The sequence below is a fragment of the Zootoca vivipara genome, chromosome 12 (assembly GCF_963506605.1).
Source record: "Zootoca vivipara chromosome 12, rZooViv1.1, whole genome shotgun sequence".
NCBI classification, from domain to species: domain Eukaryota; kingdom Metazoa; phylum Chordata; class Lepidosauria; order Squamata; family Lacertidae; genus Zootoca; species Zootoca vivipara.
The window spans coordinates 56,160,196-56,178,042 of record NC_083287.1 but is presented as its reverse complement, the minus strand read 5'-3'; the positions used below and the strand labels follow the sequence as shown (position 1 = coordinate 56,178,042).

The 17,847-nt window shown below is 46.4% G+C and overlaps 2 protein-coding genes across 2 annotated transcripts; one reads left to right on the top strand and one right to left on the bottom strand.

The window, feature by feature from the left end:
• Positions 1–257: 257 nt before the first annotated feature.
• NDUFA4 (NDUFA4 mitochondrial complex associated) lies at positions 258–9,253 on the bottom strand. Its single transcript, XM_035128744.2, has 4 exons — positions 9,095–9,253; positions 6,785–6,873; positions 3,869–3,929; positions 258–501 (listed from the first exon to the last, which is right to left on the bottom strand). The coding sequence occupies exons 1-4, from the start codon at positions 9,134–9,136 to the stop codon at positions 445–447; spliced, it is 249 nt and encodes an 82-aa protein (XP_034984635.1). The 5' UTR covers positions 9,137–9,253; the 3' UTR covers positions 258–444.
• Positions 9,254–11,349: 2,096 nt separating this feature from the next.
• On the top strand, positions 11,350–17,319 carry SDHAF4 (succinate dehydrogenase complex assembly factor 4). The gene is made up of 3 exons (XM_035128746.2): positions 11,350–11,486; positions 13,800–13,955; positions 17,180–17,319. The coding sequence occupies exons 1-3, from the start codon at positions 11,387–11,389 to the stop codon at positions 17,287–17,289; spliced, it is 366 nt and encodes a 121-aa protein (XP_034984637.1). The 5' UTR covers positions 11,350–11,386; the 3' UTR covers positions 17,290–17,319.
• The last annotated feature ends 528 nt before the right edge of the window (positions 17,320–17,847 follow it).

Here is a 17,847-nt window from a genome sequence, read left to right as displayed (position 1 = left end):
ATTTTCAACGCAAGCTACACTTGAAATACGGCTTCCCTGCTCTCTAGTAAATGCATTTCAGAAAAAAGAACATGAGAGTGTTTATGTTTAACTGAGGATTTCACATCAGTCAAGGCCAATAGCCTTTTATTTTTAGGCAGTGGCGTAGGGCTACAAGCCACAAATATTTATGATAAATTATTTCAACTCTGCCCTCCCATCGAGTTCACACAGCTGCCCATGTCAGGAAATTCTTGTGCCGCAAAAAGAAGAAAGTGTTAAGATTTCAAGCTTTAGGTTTTATTAGGGTCCCAACAAGCTCTGTCGCAAAACATGATTTAAGTGCATTGTGCAATCAGTTTTAACATTTCCTGGATGATTTAAGCGTATGAGTTGTGCGGATGGCTTCTGGAAGACCTAAACGACTTCACCTTGTGCAGCTTGTAGAGGGAGAATGTTTGCACTTCAGAAATCTGGGCGATCCTTTTTCAGCTTGTCGTAGTCGATGTTCACCGCATAGAACTGGAAGAGGGAAGTACAGCTGTTAGGGTGAAAATCCTATCCGTACAAAGGGTTTTCTCCCGCTTGGACTGCTGCCATGTGCTCTACGTGGGGCTACCTTTGAAGGCAACTTGGAAACTACAACTAATCCAGAATGTGGCAGCTAGACTAGTAACTGAAGTGGCCACCGAGACCATATACTGTAACACCGGTCCTGAAACACTGGCTCCCAGGAAATTTCCAAGCACAATTCAAAGTGTTGGTGCTGACCTTTAAAGCCCTAAATGGCCTCGGTCCAGTGTACCTGAAGGAGCGTCTCCACCCCCATCATTCAGCCCAGACACTGAGGTCCAGCACCAAGGGCCTTCTGGCGGTTCCCTCCCTGCGAGAAGTGAGGTTACAGGGAAGCAGGCGGAGGGCCTTCTCGGTAGTGGCGCCCGCCCTGTGGAATGCCCTCCCATCAGATGTCAAAGAGATAAAAAACTACACAACTTTTAGAAGACAACTGAAGGCAGCCCTATATCGGGAAGTTCTTAATGTTTGACATTTTTTATATTTACTGGAAGCCGCCCATAGCGGCTGGGGAAATCCAGCCAGATGGGCGAGGCATAAGTAATAAAAATATTATTATTGATTTAACTAAGGGAAAAGTTATGAACTAAGCACACGAACAAGATGTCGTGTGTGCACCATTTCATGTTTTGCTGGAAAACCTTGGGTCACTGTTAACTGGAAGGCCGGGCCTTGGGGGAACAGTCCCTCTTGGGTCATTGGCTATAAATAGGAGATCTGACTTACGACTTAAGAGTGACAGCGTCATCATAATTTCACCCTTGCAACCAGCTGTTTCATTTCCACTTACAGTCGAACCTTGGATCCCAAAAGCCTTGCGAGTTGAACGTTTTGGCTCCTGAATGCCGCAAACCCGGAAGTGAGTGTTCCAGTTTGCGAACATTCTTTGGAACCCAAATGTCTGGCGCAATGTCGGTGGCTTCCAATTGGCTGCAGCAGCTTCCAATTGGAGCCAATCGGTTTCTGAACATTTTGGAAGTCAAACGGACTTCCGGAGCGGATTCTGTTTGACTTCCGAGGTACCACTGTATTTGAAAGACAGGTCACTGAGTATATAAACACTGAAGCCCAAACGAAGCTTCTGTTTTTTTAGGTCTCAGTCGTTTGAGAGCTGTATATCACAAAATGGTGGAAAGAACATTTTGTGAAAGCCTAGAATGTAGCGCTCCGTTTTAGGCTATTTTATTTCAGTGGGCTCAAGCAAGGCTTAATTCAGGCACCCTCAAACTGCAGCCCTCCAGATTTTTGGCCTACAACTCCCATGATCCCTAGCTAACAGGACCAGTGGTCGGGGAAGATGGGAACTGTAGTCCAAAACATCTGGAGGGCCAAAGTTTGGGGATGCCTGGCTTAATTCTTCTCTGGATTGCATCAAAAGCTTAAACCTTTTTAACAGCTCAAGTTGTACCCAAATGGTGACATTATGCAAGACCAGACATCTCATTTTCATTGTCTCTCCTTACTCACTGCACCTGGCTCCCCCCTGAAAACCAGCTGCTGCCCAGAATGTAAGCCTTAAATTTCATAGTTTTGCAGAATACTAATCTCCTCTGACAGTAGCATTAGAAATGTACAAGGTCTTAGTTGCCCTGTTCTCCAGGTTGCAGACAATCTGCACATGTGCCAAGACTTTTGGATCACTATATTATAAGCTGAAGGTGAGATGTACCACCTGCAGGTAATAAAACCTTTTATAGTTAATTGGTTTTTAAATTAAATGAGGAGCACCTGCTTAAATATTTATCAGCTAAATGTTATAAATCCTTATTCAGAATGCATGAACACATCATCACAGTGAGATTTATTTTCCAGGCTGCTGGTTGCCTTTCCCGGATCTTTTGAGTAAAGTTTACATTGCAAGAGTTTGTACGTTTTGTTTAGGACGCAACACTAAACATCTCAAGTTATTTAAAGCACCAGTTCTCAAAGTGTTCTCATTTTCACATGCCTCTGGTCTCTTTTAGCAACACAGCCGGACAACGGCTTTTATACAGAGCCAAATATGGGAGAAACAGAGCTTTCTGCTCTCTTTGGCAGGCAAGAGCTGGGATGCCTTAAATATCACACAGTTGCGCAAGGGCAGGCAGAATGTACTACAACGGGCAAGCAGATGCCACACTACCCAGAAATAATTGCCTTAGGCAAGAAGGAGCAAGACACGAGGAAGTATTCTCAGAGCTGGTCTGCAAGAAACTGGGTAAATGCCTAGGAGCCCTAAAGAGGCAGTTAATATTACAATTCTTCTGTCTCGCACACACTGAAATTATACAACATTGATTCAGCAGGAGAAAAATATCTCTAATAATCATTCAACTTCCTCTAGTCCAACCCCCGAAATGCTGTGATCACACCCCAGGCCTTCCAAAGCTGAAGCTTATTATTCATAGAATCATAGAGTTGGAAGAGACCACAAGGGCCATCCAGTCCAACCCCCTGCCAAGTAGGAAACACCATCAAAGCATTCCTGACAGATGCCTGTCAAGCCTCCGCTTAAAGACCTCCAAAGAAGGAGACTCCACCACACTCCTTGGTAGCAAATTCCACTGCCGAACAGCTCTTACTGTCAGGAAGTTCTTCCTAATGTTTAGGTGGAATCTTCTTTCTTGTAGTTTGAATCCATTGCTCTGTGTCCGCTTCTCTGGAGCAGCAGAAAACAACCTTTCTCCCTCCTCTATGACATCCTTTTATATATTTGAATATGGCTATCATATCACCCCTTAACCTTCTCTTCTCCAGGCTAAACATACCCAGCTCCATTACTCCCATCAAATGGCCATTATTATTATTATTATTAACTGCCCTTCATCCATCGATCTCAGGGAGGTTCACTGGTGTACAGTGGGACCTCGACTTACAAGCTCCTCGACATGCGAACGGAAAACCCGTTCACGGCTAGATGCGGTTTCCTCGACGTACGAGTTTTTCTGTTTCCAATGCATTCCTATGGGAAACCGCTTTTCCTATGGGAAACTCGACTTATGAAGTTTTCAACCTACAAGTGTGCATTCGGAACGGATTAAATTCGCAAGTCGAGGTCTCACTGTATATTAAATGTCACCAAGAAAAAATGGCGCCTCGACATTCTGTTGTGGTGACCATAACCTAGGTTTAAGATGCCATTTGGTGATTAGCTTAAATATCCGAGTTTCTAACACTGTACCAGAGGCTGCTGGATTTGTACTCCCATCATTCCTAACCAATGGATGGGGCTGATGGGAGTTGGAGTCCAGCAACCTCTGCTGGACACCAGACTCCCCATCCCTGGCCTATAGGATAACCAGCACCATAACTCTGGGTTAAGTATTTTGTACCATACCTTATACTGGTCATTGGGTCCCAGCTTGTTCCAAGGCTCCGGGTTGTTCTTTCTGTCCCAGCTAGCCAGAGAAACATGACAAGAGGCAGACAGCAATCAGTATATCTTTGTAAGAAGGAGAAAAACCTACAGCATAAAGCAGGGTTCCGAAACTAAGGCCCGGGGGCCGGATGCGGCCCAATCGCCTTCTAAATCCGGCCCGCAAACGGTCCAGGAATCAGCATGTTTTTACATGCATAGAATGTGTCCTTTTATTTAAAATGCATTTCTGGGTTATTTGTGGGGCATAGGAATTAGTTCATATTTTTTTCCAAAATATAGTCCGGTCCCCCACAAGGTCTGAGGGACAGTGGACTGCTGAAAAAGTTTGCTGACCCCTGGCATAAAGCATAACCGCTCTACCCAACTGTTGGCACAAGGTTCTCACCAATTTAAGGATCATGGCCTCAATGCCACCAGAAGCGCACACATTTTTTATAATGTGGGATGTAAAAAAAAAGTCCACCGTATCACAAGTAATAGTAAAACTCCTTTAAAGCCAGTTAATGCATTACAGTGGAACCTCGGTTTACGAACACCTCGGTTTACGAATTTTCGGTTTACGAACGCCGCGGACCCATCTGGAACGGATTAATTCACTTTCCATTACTTTCAATGGGAAAGTTCGCTTCAGTTTATGAACAGACTTCCGGAACTAATTACACCCATGCTTCGGGTTAAGTACGCTTCAGGTTGAGTACTCCGCGGACCCGTCTGGAACGGATTAATCCACTTTCCATTACTTTCAATGGGAAAGTTCGCTTCAGTTTATGAACAGACTTCCGGAACCAATTGTGTACTTAGACCGAGGTACCACTGTAATTCAAGAATTACAAGAAAATTTCCTTTTCCCCAGTTCATACGTGTGTGTGTGTGTGTGTGTGTGTGTGTGTGTGTGTGTGTGTCTGCTGTAACTGTTAGCTTTCTTATTGCACCTGTTAAATGAGTATCTTAATGGATTCTTCCATGTTCACACACAAGGAGCAACAGTAGGAATGAACGACTTAAGGCCCACTCTTTGAAGAGAGAAACCTCCAGTCTTTGTGGATTTTAAGCGTTCTAAACAGGCAGGGAGTCCAGAAGGCTCAAAGTTTCAGAGGTTTGCCCTCCAACAAATGCAGGGGCACAGCTAGCCCATTCATCCCCACCCATGCATTCTTCAGTGCTAACAATGCCTGAAGAGGATTAATATATTTTCCCAATGTGGGGCTTAAAGCAGCAAGGCCGTGCTTAAGGCAGGGGGTTGGACTGGATGGCCCTTGTGGTCTCTTCCAACCAATTGTGTTCATAAACCGAGGTACCACTGTATTAGAAATGCAACGGCAGCTTTTCACTGTCATGAACAGGGGCAAGTTTGTGAGGCAGTGATGGACGGAACTCGGTGCTGGCAACCCAACCCTACACTTTTTCTGGGATGCGGGTGGCGCTGTGAAACTACTGAGCCTCTCTTGGGCTTGCCAATCAGAAGGTCGGCGGTTCGCATCCACGTGACGGTGGTGAGCTCCCGTTGCTCGGTCCCAGCTCCTGCCAACCTAGCAGTTCAAAAGCACACCAGCGCAAGTAGATAAATAGGTACCACTGTGGTGGGGAGGTAAACGGCGTTTCCATGTGCTCTGGCTTCCGTCATTGTGTCCCGTTGCGCCAGAAGCGGTTTAGTCATGCTGGCCACATGACCCGGAAAGCTGTCTGTGGACAAACACGGGCTCCCTTGGCCTGAGAGTGAGAGGAGTGCCAGCCTTTGACTGGGCTTAACCGTCCAGGGGTGCTTAACCTTTTACCTACATTTTCTCCATGGCAGGCTCCTGCTAGACTTTGTGCTTTCTGCACACACAGTTAATTGGACTTACTCTCTTCCAAAATACCCTTTTAGCTATGCTGTACAGCTCATTGCAGTGCCTCGGATACAACTCAGCTGAGGAATGGCAATGCTTATATGCAATGCTTTTCTTGCTCTAAACCTAAGAAGATGATGCTAGTGTTTTGCTGTGGTTTTATAATTTGTTGGAAGCCACCCAGAATGGCTGGGGCAACCCAGTGAGAGGGGAAGACATATAAATTTATTCTTATTCTTCTTTTATTATACTACCTCTGCAGCACAGCAGGCCATATTTTATTCAGGTTCTGCTTTAAGATGGCAACGCTTAAAGAAGTGGCAAAAGGTCTGCCTCCAAGCAGCTTGGAAGGGGTACTCATCAGCCTAACCAAGTCATGCCACCAACCCCTGCCACTGGGTTCCCAGTGTTGCTTCGGAAAAGAAGCCAAGCTCACTCCCATCCACTTAGGCCATGGATGCCTGTGGTTAATTTTGAGTAACGTCAAGCGGTGTGCAGCTGCCACGGACAGGAGTCATGCTTAGGTCCCATTCAAAAGCGCTGCCTCGTATCCATCCGTGAAGGACACGCAGTGGTGAGCACGTGACGTGGTTTTGTGGGGGTGGCAAATGTCAGCACCATGCCAAGGGCTCCCCAAAGCAACTACCGTACTCTATTCCGAACTTTAAAAATGGAAAGCGTAATGCTGGTGGTCAATAAAAGAGGTTTAAAGACTGTCTCAAGGCAAATCTTTAAAAATGTAGTATAATCTCCGACAGTTGGGAAACGCTGGCCTGCAAGCGCTCCAGATGGAGAACAGCCTTTACCAAAGGTGTCATGGGCTTTGAAGACACTCAAACTCAGAACGCAAGGGAGAAACGTGCTAAGAGGAAGGCACGCTTGGCAAATCCACACCATGATCAACTCCCACCCGGAAACCTATGTGGAAGGACGTGTGGATCCAGAATTGGCCTCCACAGTCACTTACGGACTCATTGTTAAAACCTTGTTTAGGGAAGACAATCTTACTCGGCTACGAGGGATCGCCAAAGAAAGACCGACTTACCAGACATCAGGATTGCGAAGAGCAAGGCGCATGATGTAGAGGCCCGCGCCGGTCCCTCCAATTCCAATAAAGAAGAACAGAGGAATCAACTGTGATAAAGAGAATGTTTCGAGATCAAAAGCGGAAGTTGAATACCAGGATAAGTCGCCACTGCACGTTTGAACCGAATGGGAATGTGTCAGACCCCAAAGTAGGTAACCCGATGTCCTTAAAGGGATGAGGATATGGAAGGGAAAGAACAGGGGGGAGGTTTGTGCAAAGGGAAAGTTGTCACTGGTAGGGGCACAATCTTCAAAACCACCTGCATCCATGTTTTCTGCCTAAGATACTGTGGCCCCACCAGGATGACCTCCTATGACACAGTGTGGGTGGGAGAGGTCAACTATAAATCACAGCTACACACACACAAGCAACCCTTTGGGCAGACAATGTGCCTCTTCAGTCTGCTCCCAGGTTCTTAACTAATGCTTTTTAAGTCCCCCATTGCAATTTTTTTTTAATGAGAGAATTTCTAACCTGCCTTTCTTCCCAAGATTCCTGGGGATGTTACATTATAACAAAACGCAAGAGAATAAAAGGGATTCAACATTGCTTGTACAAAACAGATAAAAGCATAGCACACCCCCATCAACCACCTGGGCTCTCATCTTCGACAAGAAACAAAATTCCTGTTACTTGCCTGCCCACCCAAAAATCCCAGGCAAACAGGTTCGTTTCCACAGGATATCAATGTAGATGTTGTTGAAAGCCAACTTCCATCAGCATCAGCATAGCCAGCGGTCAGAGATGATGAGAGTTGGACCAACAACATCTGGAAGGCACCAGACAGTAAGAGCTGTTCAGCAGTGGAATTTGCTGCCAAGGAGTGTGGTGGAGTCTCCTTCTTTGGAGGTCTTTAAGCGGAGGCTTGACAGGCATATGTCAGGAATGCTTTGATGGTGTTTCCTGCTTGGCAGGGGGTTGGACTGGATGGCCCTTGTGGTCTCTTCCAACTCTATGATTCTATGATTCTATAATTCTATGATTCTAAGTTGGGGACAGCTGCCACAAGTCTCTTTGCTGGGTCTCTTTTGGCATCAAGGGTTAGCAAAATTAAGGAGGTGCTGGTAGAAGCACAGTGCTGCTGACAAACCTGCTTGAGAAAGTGGTCTGCATAGGCATTTTAAGAGCTCAAAGGAGTAAACATCACAGAGGCCAAGAGAAGGAGAAGCAGCAGCTCCCAGGCTCTGCAAGGTCCAGAAAGCTAAATTATCCTTTCCTTACCTAGAGGAATCCAGTGTTTTCTAAACCACTGGGGGGGGGGCGCATTGCCCTAAAAAAAGCTGCATCCTAACCCCTTAGACTTGTTGTTGTTTAGTCGTGCCCGACTCTTCGTGACCCCATGGACCATAGCACGCCAGGCACTCCTGTCTTCCACTGCCTCCCGCGGTTTGGTCAAACTCATGTTCGCAGCTTTGAGAACACTGTCCAACCCCTTAGACTAAAACAATACAATACAAGCCTGTTCACTCATTTATCTGTGCCTATTATTTATTGACAAGTTTTATATTTTATTGTATGCTATGTTTACCTCTCCACCCGCTGCAGAGAGGAAGGGCGGTTTAGGAGTGGTGGTGTTGCTTAAAAATAAAACAAAATTCATTGCAACCTGCTCTGGTCTTTCTAGCATAACTAAAAATAAAACAGAATTCTGTTACCATCTGGGATCTCCCCCCCATTGCATACCTAAAAATATATAGGATTTGTTGCAATCTGTTTTCTTTCCTGGGGTAATTAAAAAGCAAAGGAGAATTTGTTGCAATCTGGGTTTCCCTCCCTCCTCCCTTTGCATACCTAAAAACAAAACAAAAGAGAAATCGTTGCAATCTGGGGGGGTGTGTGTGTTCCTTTGCATACCTAAAAAAAGGGGGGGGATTTGTTGCAATGTTTCCTTTCCTCAAGTACTGTAATTAAAAGTAAAGGAAAATTCGTTGCAATCTGGGGTTTGTGTTTTTGTTCCTTTGCATAAAAAAAAAAAATATGTTGCCATCTGTTTTCTGTCCTCGCGCAATTAAAAGGCAAGGGGGAATTTGTTACAATGTGGGGCTTTTGTTTTTTGTTTTCCTTTGCATACCTAAAAATAAAATAAAAGAGGGTTTGTCGCAATCTTGTGTTGCTGTCTTCCTGGCGCGGCTTAACAAAATTCAAAAACGAAACAGAGGAATGCAATAAAAGGGACAGAAGGGAAAAGGAGGCGGTGGGGGGGAGGGGAGCAGAATACGACTGGGCTCCACCCCTCCACCCGCCTATAGCGCTCCCTCCGGGACTTACGGCCGGGTGCTTCTTCGCGTGGGTGAGCATGAGGCGGAACATGATGGCGGCGGCGGCGGCGGCGAACCGGTCGGCGGCTAAGGAGGAGCTGCAGCAACAACCACCACCACGAACGGTCCCTTTTTTACCTTCTGTCTCTGCGGCCGCCTAACGAGCGCCCAATGTCACTCGAGGACCCCGCTCGAGGACCCCGCTGGGGCTGCCCTTTGAACCGCCTGCCGGGAAAAGAAGAGTTTGCCGCCCCTAGCGACGTCCTCCGAAGGAAACCATGCATTCAAAAGTGCTGTCGGGAGGTTCGAGGCGGGCGCCCGTTTCGAATAAGTCATTTCCTCACCCCCGACCGCATCGAATGAAATGCAGGCAGTTGCGTAGACAAGAGCAAAAAAGGAGGAGAGGAGAGGAGGCAGGCAGTGACCGGCCACTAGGGGTCGCCGGACTGTCGGCGACGATGGCTGGGGCTGCTGGGAGTTGGAGTCCTATCTGCTGGGCTGGTTTGCTCCCTGTGGTTGGAGGGAGCCAAACGCAGGAGGCGTGGCGCTGCACCCGCCCCCTACAGGAGTGGCTGGCGTTGTGCGCTTGGCAGGTGCTGGAGACTGTCTTGGGGGAAAGGAGGATTCCTGAGGGATCTGCAGGACTTTTGCACAGCCTCGCCCCCCAGAATTACAGACCATCAGATAGATAGATTAGATCAGGGGTCAGCAAACTTTTTCAGCAGGGGGCCTTCAGACCTTGTGGGGGGCCAGAGTATTATTTTGGGGGGGATTGAACGAATTCCTATGCACTACAAATAACCCAGAGATGCATTTTAAATAAAAGCACACATTCTAAAGTTGTTGTTGTTGTTTAGTCGTTTAGTCGTGTCCGACTCTTCGTGACCCCATGGACCATAGCACGCCAGGCACTCCTGTCTTGCACTGCCTCCTGCAGTTTGGTCAAACTCATGTTCGTAGCTTCGAGAACACTGTCCAACCATCTTGTCCTCTGACGTCCCCTTCTCCTAGTGCCCTCAATCTTTCCCAACATCAGGGTCTTTTCCAAGGATTCTTCTCTTCTCATGAGGTGGCCAAAGTATTGGAGCCTCAGCTTCACGATCTGTCCTTCCAGGGAGCACTCAGGGCTGATTTCCTTAAGAATGGATAGGTTTGATCTTCTTGCAGTCCATGGGACTCTCAAGAGTCTCCTCCAGCACCATAATTCAAAAGCATCAATTCTTCGGCGATGAGCCTTCTTTATGGTCCAGCTCTCACTTCCATACATCACTACTGGGAAAACCATAGCTTTAACTATACGGACCTTTGTCGGCAAGGTGATGTCTCTGCTTTTTAAGATGCTGTCTAGGTTTGTCATTGCTTTTCTCCCAAGAAGCAGGCGTCTTTTAATTTCGTGACTGCTGTCACCATCTGCAGTGATCAAGGAGCCCAAGAAGGTAAAATCTCTCACTGCCTCCATTTCTTCCCCTTCTATTTGCCAGGAGGTGATGGGACCAGTGGCCATGATCTTGGTTTTTTTGATGTTGAGCTTCAGACCATATTTTGCGCTCTCCTCTTTCACCCTCATTAAAAGGTTCTTTAATTCCTCCTCGCTTTCTGCCATCAAGGTTGTGTCATCTGCATATCTGAGGTTGTTGATATTTCTTCCGGCAATCTTAATTCCGGTCATGTAAAAAAGGAGTCAATGCAAGAAACAAGCAAATATATAACGGTGTTTTTGTGTTTATTTTAATTACATTTAAATACAATTAAATGCCATTAAAATGCAATTAAATGCCATTAAAATGCAATTAAATGCCATTAAAATGCAATTAAAATAATTGCATTTAATTGCGTTTAGTTACATTTCCGCTTCCTGGTACTGTATGTCAATACAAGGAAATAAATACTGTAACGGGAAAGGCAGGCGCGGGACGGGGAGCGGACGCGCCTCCGACTATGACGGAGGCGGCGCCTCCCTCCCAAGTCCCGCCCACCCTTCCCCGCTCGGTCGCTTTCAAGCTGGGGCTTCTGCTGTTGCTGCTGCTGCTGCAGCCGCTGCTGCTCCTGCCGCCGAAATGGCCCTGAGGCTGCCGCTCCAGCTGGGCCGCTCCTCCCTTGCCTCCAGTAAGCCGGACATAGCTACGCAACCCCGGCGCCTTGGCCCAGCTGGGCCCTCCGCCGCCTCGCCTAGGGGACGATGCGTGAGCCGCCAAGGGGTGGGGGACTCCAACTCCCATCAGGCCCCGCGGGAGGAGCCTATGGTGAGGGGATTGTGGGAATTGGAGTCCGGGGGGGAGGTGGGAAACATGGCACCCTCCGAATGCTTTCGCTGTGCGCCGGATCCCGTCAGCCCCCGCGGCCAACGAGCGATTCCCGGGGGATGATGGGAGTTGTAGTGCAACATCTGGGAGGCCCAGCAGGTTCTCTAGCCTCTGTTTATCCCTCCGGGTTGCTTTTTGGGGCGGTGGAAAGGGAACTGGTTTAACTGGGCTGCAAAAATGGTGATAGGCCTACATCTTTTTGCCAAGTTGTGGTTTAATATTGTACCAGCCCGTCTTTGTCAGTTTTCTGTGCTGATGTTACCATTCTTACTACTACTATTATTAATAATAGCAGTAATAGTAATAATGATAATTTATTTTGGGTTTGGGCTGTTTCAACATGCCCCCAAGCTTAAAACTGTGGTGTTTCCCACCCACTTCTTGTTATAAGTTGCCTCCTTTATTATAGCTGTTAGGTTGCCGCTTTGCTAGGACATCCCCTTGAATAGTGCGATAAAACACAAATACCCCTGAGATCCTGCTTGTTCAACAGCAGCGTCCCTTGCATTCTGTGTGGGAACCAGTGGAAATCGATGCTTTCCTCGGGTGCTCGTGAAACGAAGGGGAAATCTGCACCCATTTTTTAAAAATGTGACACGGGTGCAGTTTGTTAAAAGCACAAGACAACAGACAGGAGCCAAATGGTGACAGCTCAGCTCGGGAGATCTGTGACGTGTCAGAGTCATGTAAATTTTAAACCCAGACCTGCAGCAGCGTTTTGACCAACAGCATCCAAATTCACAGGAATTCTGAGGAAATTCAGAATAGCTGCCCCTCTTTAGCAAGCTGTGCTTATAGTGGCAACGCCTCTGTTCTCAAGAAAGTACTTGGCTATTTTTGTTTTGCATTGCGTAAGTTTGGCTGTGCGAGTGGCTCTTTTTGTAATTTCCTGTAATTGCATATCTATGGTCACCGACTGTAGATATGCTCTCCTTTATACGCTCTTGTTGCTAAACCCAGCTGGGTCATAAAATGTGAAACAGTGGTGTTTCCCCATTCTTTCTGTGCACTCTTAGGACTGGAGTGCTGATGGTCTACTCAGGTTGGTGACTGTGCAGTAGCTGCTTTATTCATCATCATCATTATTATTATTAATTTCCACGTTCATTCATTCATGATAAAAGGACTCATGGGGTAAAGCTGGGCCTCGACTCAATCTCAGACATCTCTTTTTTAAGTGCTCTAAGTAGGTAAGATTGATAAAGACACTCCCTGAGACCTTGGATATCTGCTCCCAGTTGGAATAGATGAGTTGTGCTGGCTGGGGCTGATGGGCAGGGCAGCATCTCCTGGAGGGCACCAGGTTGGCAAAGGCTGGAACAGATCATCCTGGGAAAGGTGGACCCAATGTTCAGCTCCCTATGCTCTCAGTATTCAGGCGGGGGGGGGGAATCTGATTTTTGCTTTGACACAATGTCTGTTAATAATAATAATAATAATAATAATAATAATAATAATAATAATAATAATAATTTATTATTTATACCCCGCCCATCTGGCCGGGTTCCCCCAGCCAACAAAACATTAAAATACAGAAATCCATCAAACATTAAAAGCTTCCCTAAATGGTTTTCATAAGCCGTATTATGTTTAAACAACTGAATAGGGCCCACATTTGGAAATTAGAGGAAGTGGTGTGGGCACCACCACAAAATAGCTTGCTCCTCAACATGAATACAAGGCAAAGGATTTCTGCCTTCTGCCCCCTGAAAAGCGCAACAGAATGCCCATACGTGTTTCCTTTGCAAAGACGAGCACATACAATTTGTTTGCCTGTGTTTGTCGGGGAACTTAACTTATTCAGGGTTTTGTTCCTGAATGCTTTATCCACACACTGTAGACCAAGCATCCCCAAACTGCGGCCCTCCAGATGTTTTGGCCTGCAACTCCCATGATCCCTAGCTAACAGGACCAGTGGTCGGGGAAGATGGGAATTGTAGTCCAAAACATCTGGAGGGCCGAAGTTTGGGGGTGCCTGCTGTAGACTGACTTGCTCATAGCTGTCTAGGCCAGCCTTTCTCCAACCTGGTGTTCTCCAGATGTTTTGGATGACAACTGGCTGGGGCTGATGGGAGTTGTAGTCTGAAACATATTTCGGACATCCTGTTAGAGACAGCTGGTCTAGGTTAACACACTGGCAAGCTTTCATATGGGTGTTATTATTGTTTAATGTCATTTTAGGCTTCAGTGCTCTCTCCCTGTCCTTTCTAGGTTTGTTCAGGGGTTTCTTAGTACATCACTCAGTTGACTGGCATCTGTCTGTCTCGGGAGACAATGGATGAGTGTGCCTTTGGGGCCGAAGTCAAACTGTTGGGCGGTCACTTGTTTATCCAGGCTGATTTAAGCAAATGGAAAGTGCAGGTATGCTAAGAACGCCCTTCTGAACCATCACTTCCTATTTGTATATCATAGGGTTTGCGTTGCTGCACAGAGCTTTGGGGGGTGCCCACTTCAGCACAGAAGGAAATCCTGAGATCCCTCCCAAGCAACCCCTCAAGAAAGCAAAGTTGCCTGTGGGTCGTTTCGATGAGGCAGAAGAGTCCAGTGCAGAGAGGGAGCCACTAGAAAGTAGGTATTTTATGTGTGGGTATAAAATATAAATGCAAACATTTGGGAAATGGTAGACCCAGTTCTGACATGCCATGCCTCTCAAATTGGGTAGTATTGGCAGCTTCCCAGGGCATGAAGATCTTTAGCAGAATTTATTTGGACCTCCTTCCAGCCATTTTTAATGGTTATTCGTATTTCCTTACCATCCAGGATTTGCAAACATTTAAATACAATGGTACCTCTACTTACAAATAACTCTACTTACGAATTTTTCTACTTACAAATGGAGCTCCATCCGCCATCTTGGATGCGGTTTAGATAGGATTTTTTCTACTTACAAATTTTTAGATAGGGTTGCTTCGACTTATGAATTTTTTCTCCCAATGCATTCCTATGGGATTCGACTTACAATTTTTTTCGACTTACAAATGTGCGTTCAGAACGCATTAAATTCGTAAGTAAAGGTACCACTGTATAGGATTCTTTGCTTCCTGTGTCTGTATCAGGGTTCAGAGGTGAGTGCAGACACTAAATTCCTGACTGGTATCCTTTGTGTAATAGTAATAATAATAATAATAATAATAATAATAATAATAATAATAATTTATTATTTATACCCCACCCATCTGGCTGGGTTTCCCCAGCCACTCTGGGCGGCTTCCAACAGAAAAATGAAATAAAACAATTAAACATTAAAAGCCTCCCTAAACAGGGCTGCCTTCAGATGTCTTCTAAAAATCTGGTAGCTGTTTTTCTCTTTGACATCTGATGGGAGAGCGTTCCACAGGGCAGGCGCCACCACCGAGAAGGCCCTCTGCCTGGTTCCCTGCAACTTGGCTTCTCGCAACGAGGGAACCGTCAGAAGGCCCTCGGCACTGGACCTCAGTGTCCGGGCAGAACGCTCCTTCAGTTGAGTTTCAGATTGCTAGTGTTCAACAATTGCATTGTTTTTGCTGCTGAGATGAGCTTGTTTAGAAGCGAGATTCTCCATTTAGCTTTTTCACCCCGTTGTATGAAATGATTTATGTTTCTCTGCCGTGTTTCCTTCACTGCATTCTCTGTGTGTGCTATTAAGCCTATATTTTAGATAAGTAAACTGGTGTGTTCTGATTCTAATCTCTCGCCACTTTAATGTCTTGATCCCTCAGCCTAGTTTCTGCAAAATGTACATTCGGCTCCTTAGGCAAGCTGGGTGGGTAGAATATGGAAGTGGGCAGTTCCCCAGTTAAGCAGTTCCTACTGCTCTTTAACCCTGTAAGTCTGGAGGGTAAGGAACCTGTGACCCTCCAAATGTTTTTGGACTCCAACTCCCATAACTCTTAGTCCAGGGGTGGCCAACTTCCAAGAGACTGTGATCTACTCACAGAGTTAAAAACTGTCAGTGATCTACCCCCTTTTGGGGGGTTCAGGTCAAATATGTTGAGCTTTTTTTATGAAGGAAAGCCCTGTTTTTTTGGGTTCATGTAAAAGTTGTTGAGCTTTTTTAGTTTAGGAAGGAAGCGATACTGAGCTTTTTCTTTAGGAAGAAAAGCCCTGTTTTTGGTGGTTCAGGTCATTTTAGGGGTGCAGGGCAAAATTGAGCTTTTTTTAAGGGGAGCCAACGTTTTTTAGCTTCTTTGGGGGAGGGAGCCACTGATCTACCGGTGATCTACCACAGACATCCAGTGATCTACCGGTAGATCACGATCTACCTGTTGGACATGCCTGCATAGTCAACACGGTGAATTATCAAGGGTGTTTGGAGATGTTGTCCAACTGTATCTGGAGAACCACAAGTTCCCCATATAGCTGTTTTCACTGGCACACTTAACAGGGGATTTAGTCCCACTGGTACAGTAGTTGGAGCAACTGTCTCAAGAGACAATGGAGCGCACCGCCGGGGGTGAAGTGAAACCGCTGCAATAGCTGCACCAAAGTGATCTCCCTGCAACACATGCCTGGGTGGTGTGTTTGGAGGTCCTGGCCTGCCCAGGCAACCAGACCCCCCTCTTGGCCTCCCTGATGTGGTCCAAAGGAAAGCAGAGCAAGACGTTTGGCACCAGCTTGGCTGCAGGAGTTGCCGGAAGGAGACCCCTTCCAACTGCCTTAGGGACTCCATGCTGGATTTGTGTAGTGTTTAGTCCTGAGCAGCTAGACTGGTGACTGGGAGCGGCCGCCGAGACCACATAACACCGGTCCTGAAAGACCTACATTGGCTCCCAGTACGTTTCCGAGCACAATTCAAAGTGTTGGTGCTGACTTTGAAAGCCCTAAATGGCCTCGGTCCAGTAGACCTGAAGGAGCGTCTCCACCCCCATCGTTCTGCTGAGGTCCAGCGCCGAGGGCCTTCTGACGGTTCCCTCGTTGCGAGAAGCCAAGTTACAGGGAACTAGGCAGAGGGCCTTCTCGGTAGTGGCACCCACCCTGTGGAATGCCCTCCCACCAGAGGTCAAAGAGAACAACAATTACCAGACCTTTAGAAGGCATCTAAAGGCAACCCTGTTTAGCATAGCTGCCAAGTTTTCCCTTTTCTCGCGAGGAAGCCTATTCAGCATAAGGGAAAATCCCTTAAAATAAGGGATAACTTGGCAGCTATGTGTTTAGGGAAGCTTTTAATGTTTGATGGATTTCTGAATTTTAATATTTTGTTGGAAGCCACCCAGAGTGGCTGGGGGAACCCGGCCAGATGGGCGGGGTATAAATAAATAAATATATTATTATTATTATTATTATTATTATTATTATTATTATTATTATTATTACTGAGGCTTTTCTTCTCCCGAAGATATCCCGCAAGGCAGTGGAGGTTTAGGATTGGAGTTTTCCTTCTCCTAGATGGGCTACTTCCCCAAGTGGACGATCCCCACCTGCCCCTCACTTCCCTCTAAGATAACACATGCAGAAACTGCCTTCTTAACTGTTGGCCCTACTGCTGGTCTCATTCGCTCAATCCCTGTCTTTGTAGGTTCCCTGACTTTCCAAGGGATTAAGACCCATTGGCAACCCTCACCTGGTTTAGCCGGCCAGCCGAAGCTGTTTCCCAGGGTGAGGCCGCTGTCACATACTTACAGCTTCTAGGAGCCACAGTGCATGGTGGGGAGTTGGAGAAACTAACTCTATTACGTCTTGGCTTTTCTTGTAGCCCCTGCATAAGGTAAAAACTCTTTAAAGGACTCCATCCAGGAATGTGACACAGAGTAACCCTCTGGTGGTTTGAGCCGAACTTCCTATTTATTTGCATTTTGCTGTGCTTTCTTCTTCAGAATTTCCAGATGGCATCAATCCTGTTACAAAGGAGAGAGGTGGACCCAAAGGCCCTGAACCAACTCGCTATGGAGACTGGGAACGCAAAGGACGCTGTATAGATTTTTAAAGGGCTCCCAATACTGTTAAAATGACATATTTGGGTGAAGGAGAAACTGGTGGGGGGACATTTATGTGCTGCAGAGTGTTGTATTTCTAAGCACTTATTTAATGGCAATTGAGAGGCATACTTTCTGTGAATAAATATATCTTATACACAAGGTTGCCTTTCCCCCCCTAGGTCTTTGGTGGCGATGTAAATATGAAGAAAGACAATAAGCAGACTTAATGGCCCTCATTCACTTTTCTTTCTGGAAACTCACAGTAAGGGGAAGATAGGAGATATAATTCTGGGCTGTATTAACAGAAGCATAGTGTCCAGATGATGAATGTTTTGGTCAGATCTGGAATACAGTGCCTAGTTCTGGGCAGTGCAGTTTAAGAAGGATATCAATTAAGTGGAATGCGTTTTGAGCAGCCTTTGGCAACTGGGTATACTTCAGGTGTTTTGGACTACAAATCCCATCAGCGCCAGCCAGATAGCAGGCTGTCCATGAGTTCTGCTCCAAGGGGCACCAGCACAACATGAAGCACCCAACTGGATCAAGTTACAAGAAATAAGAAATAA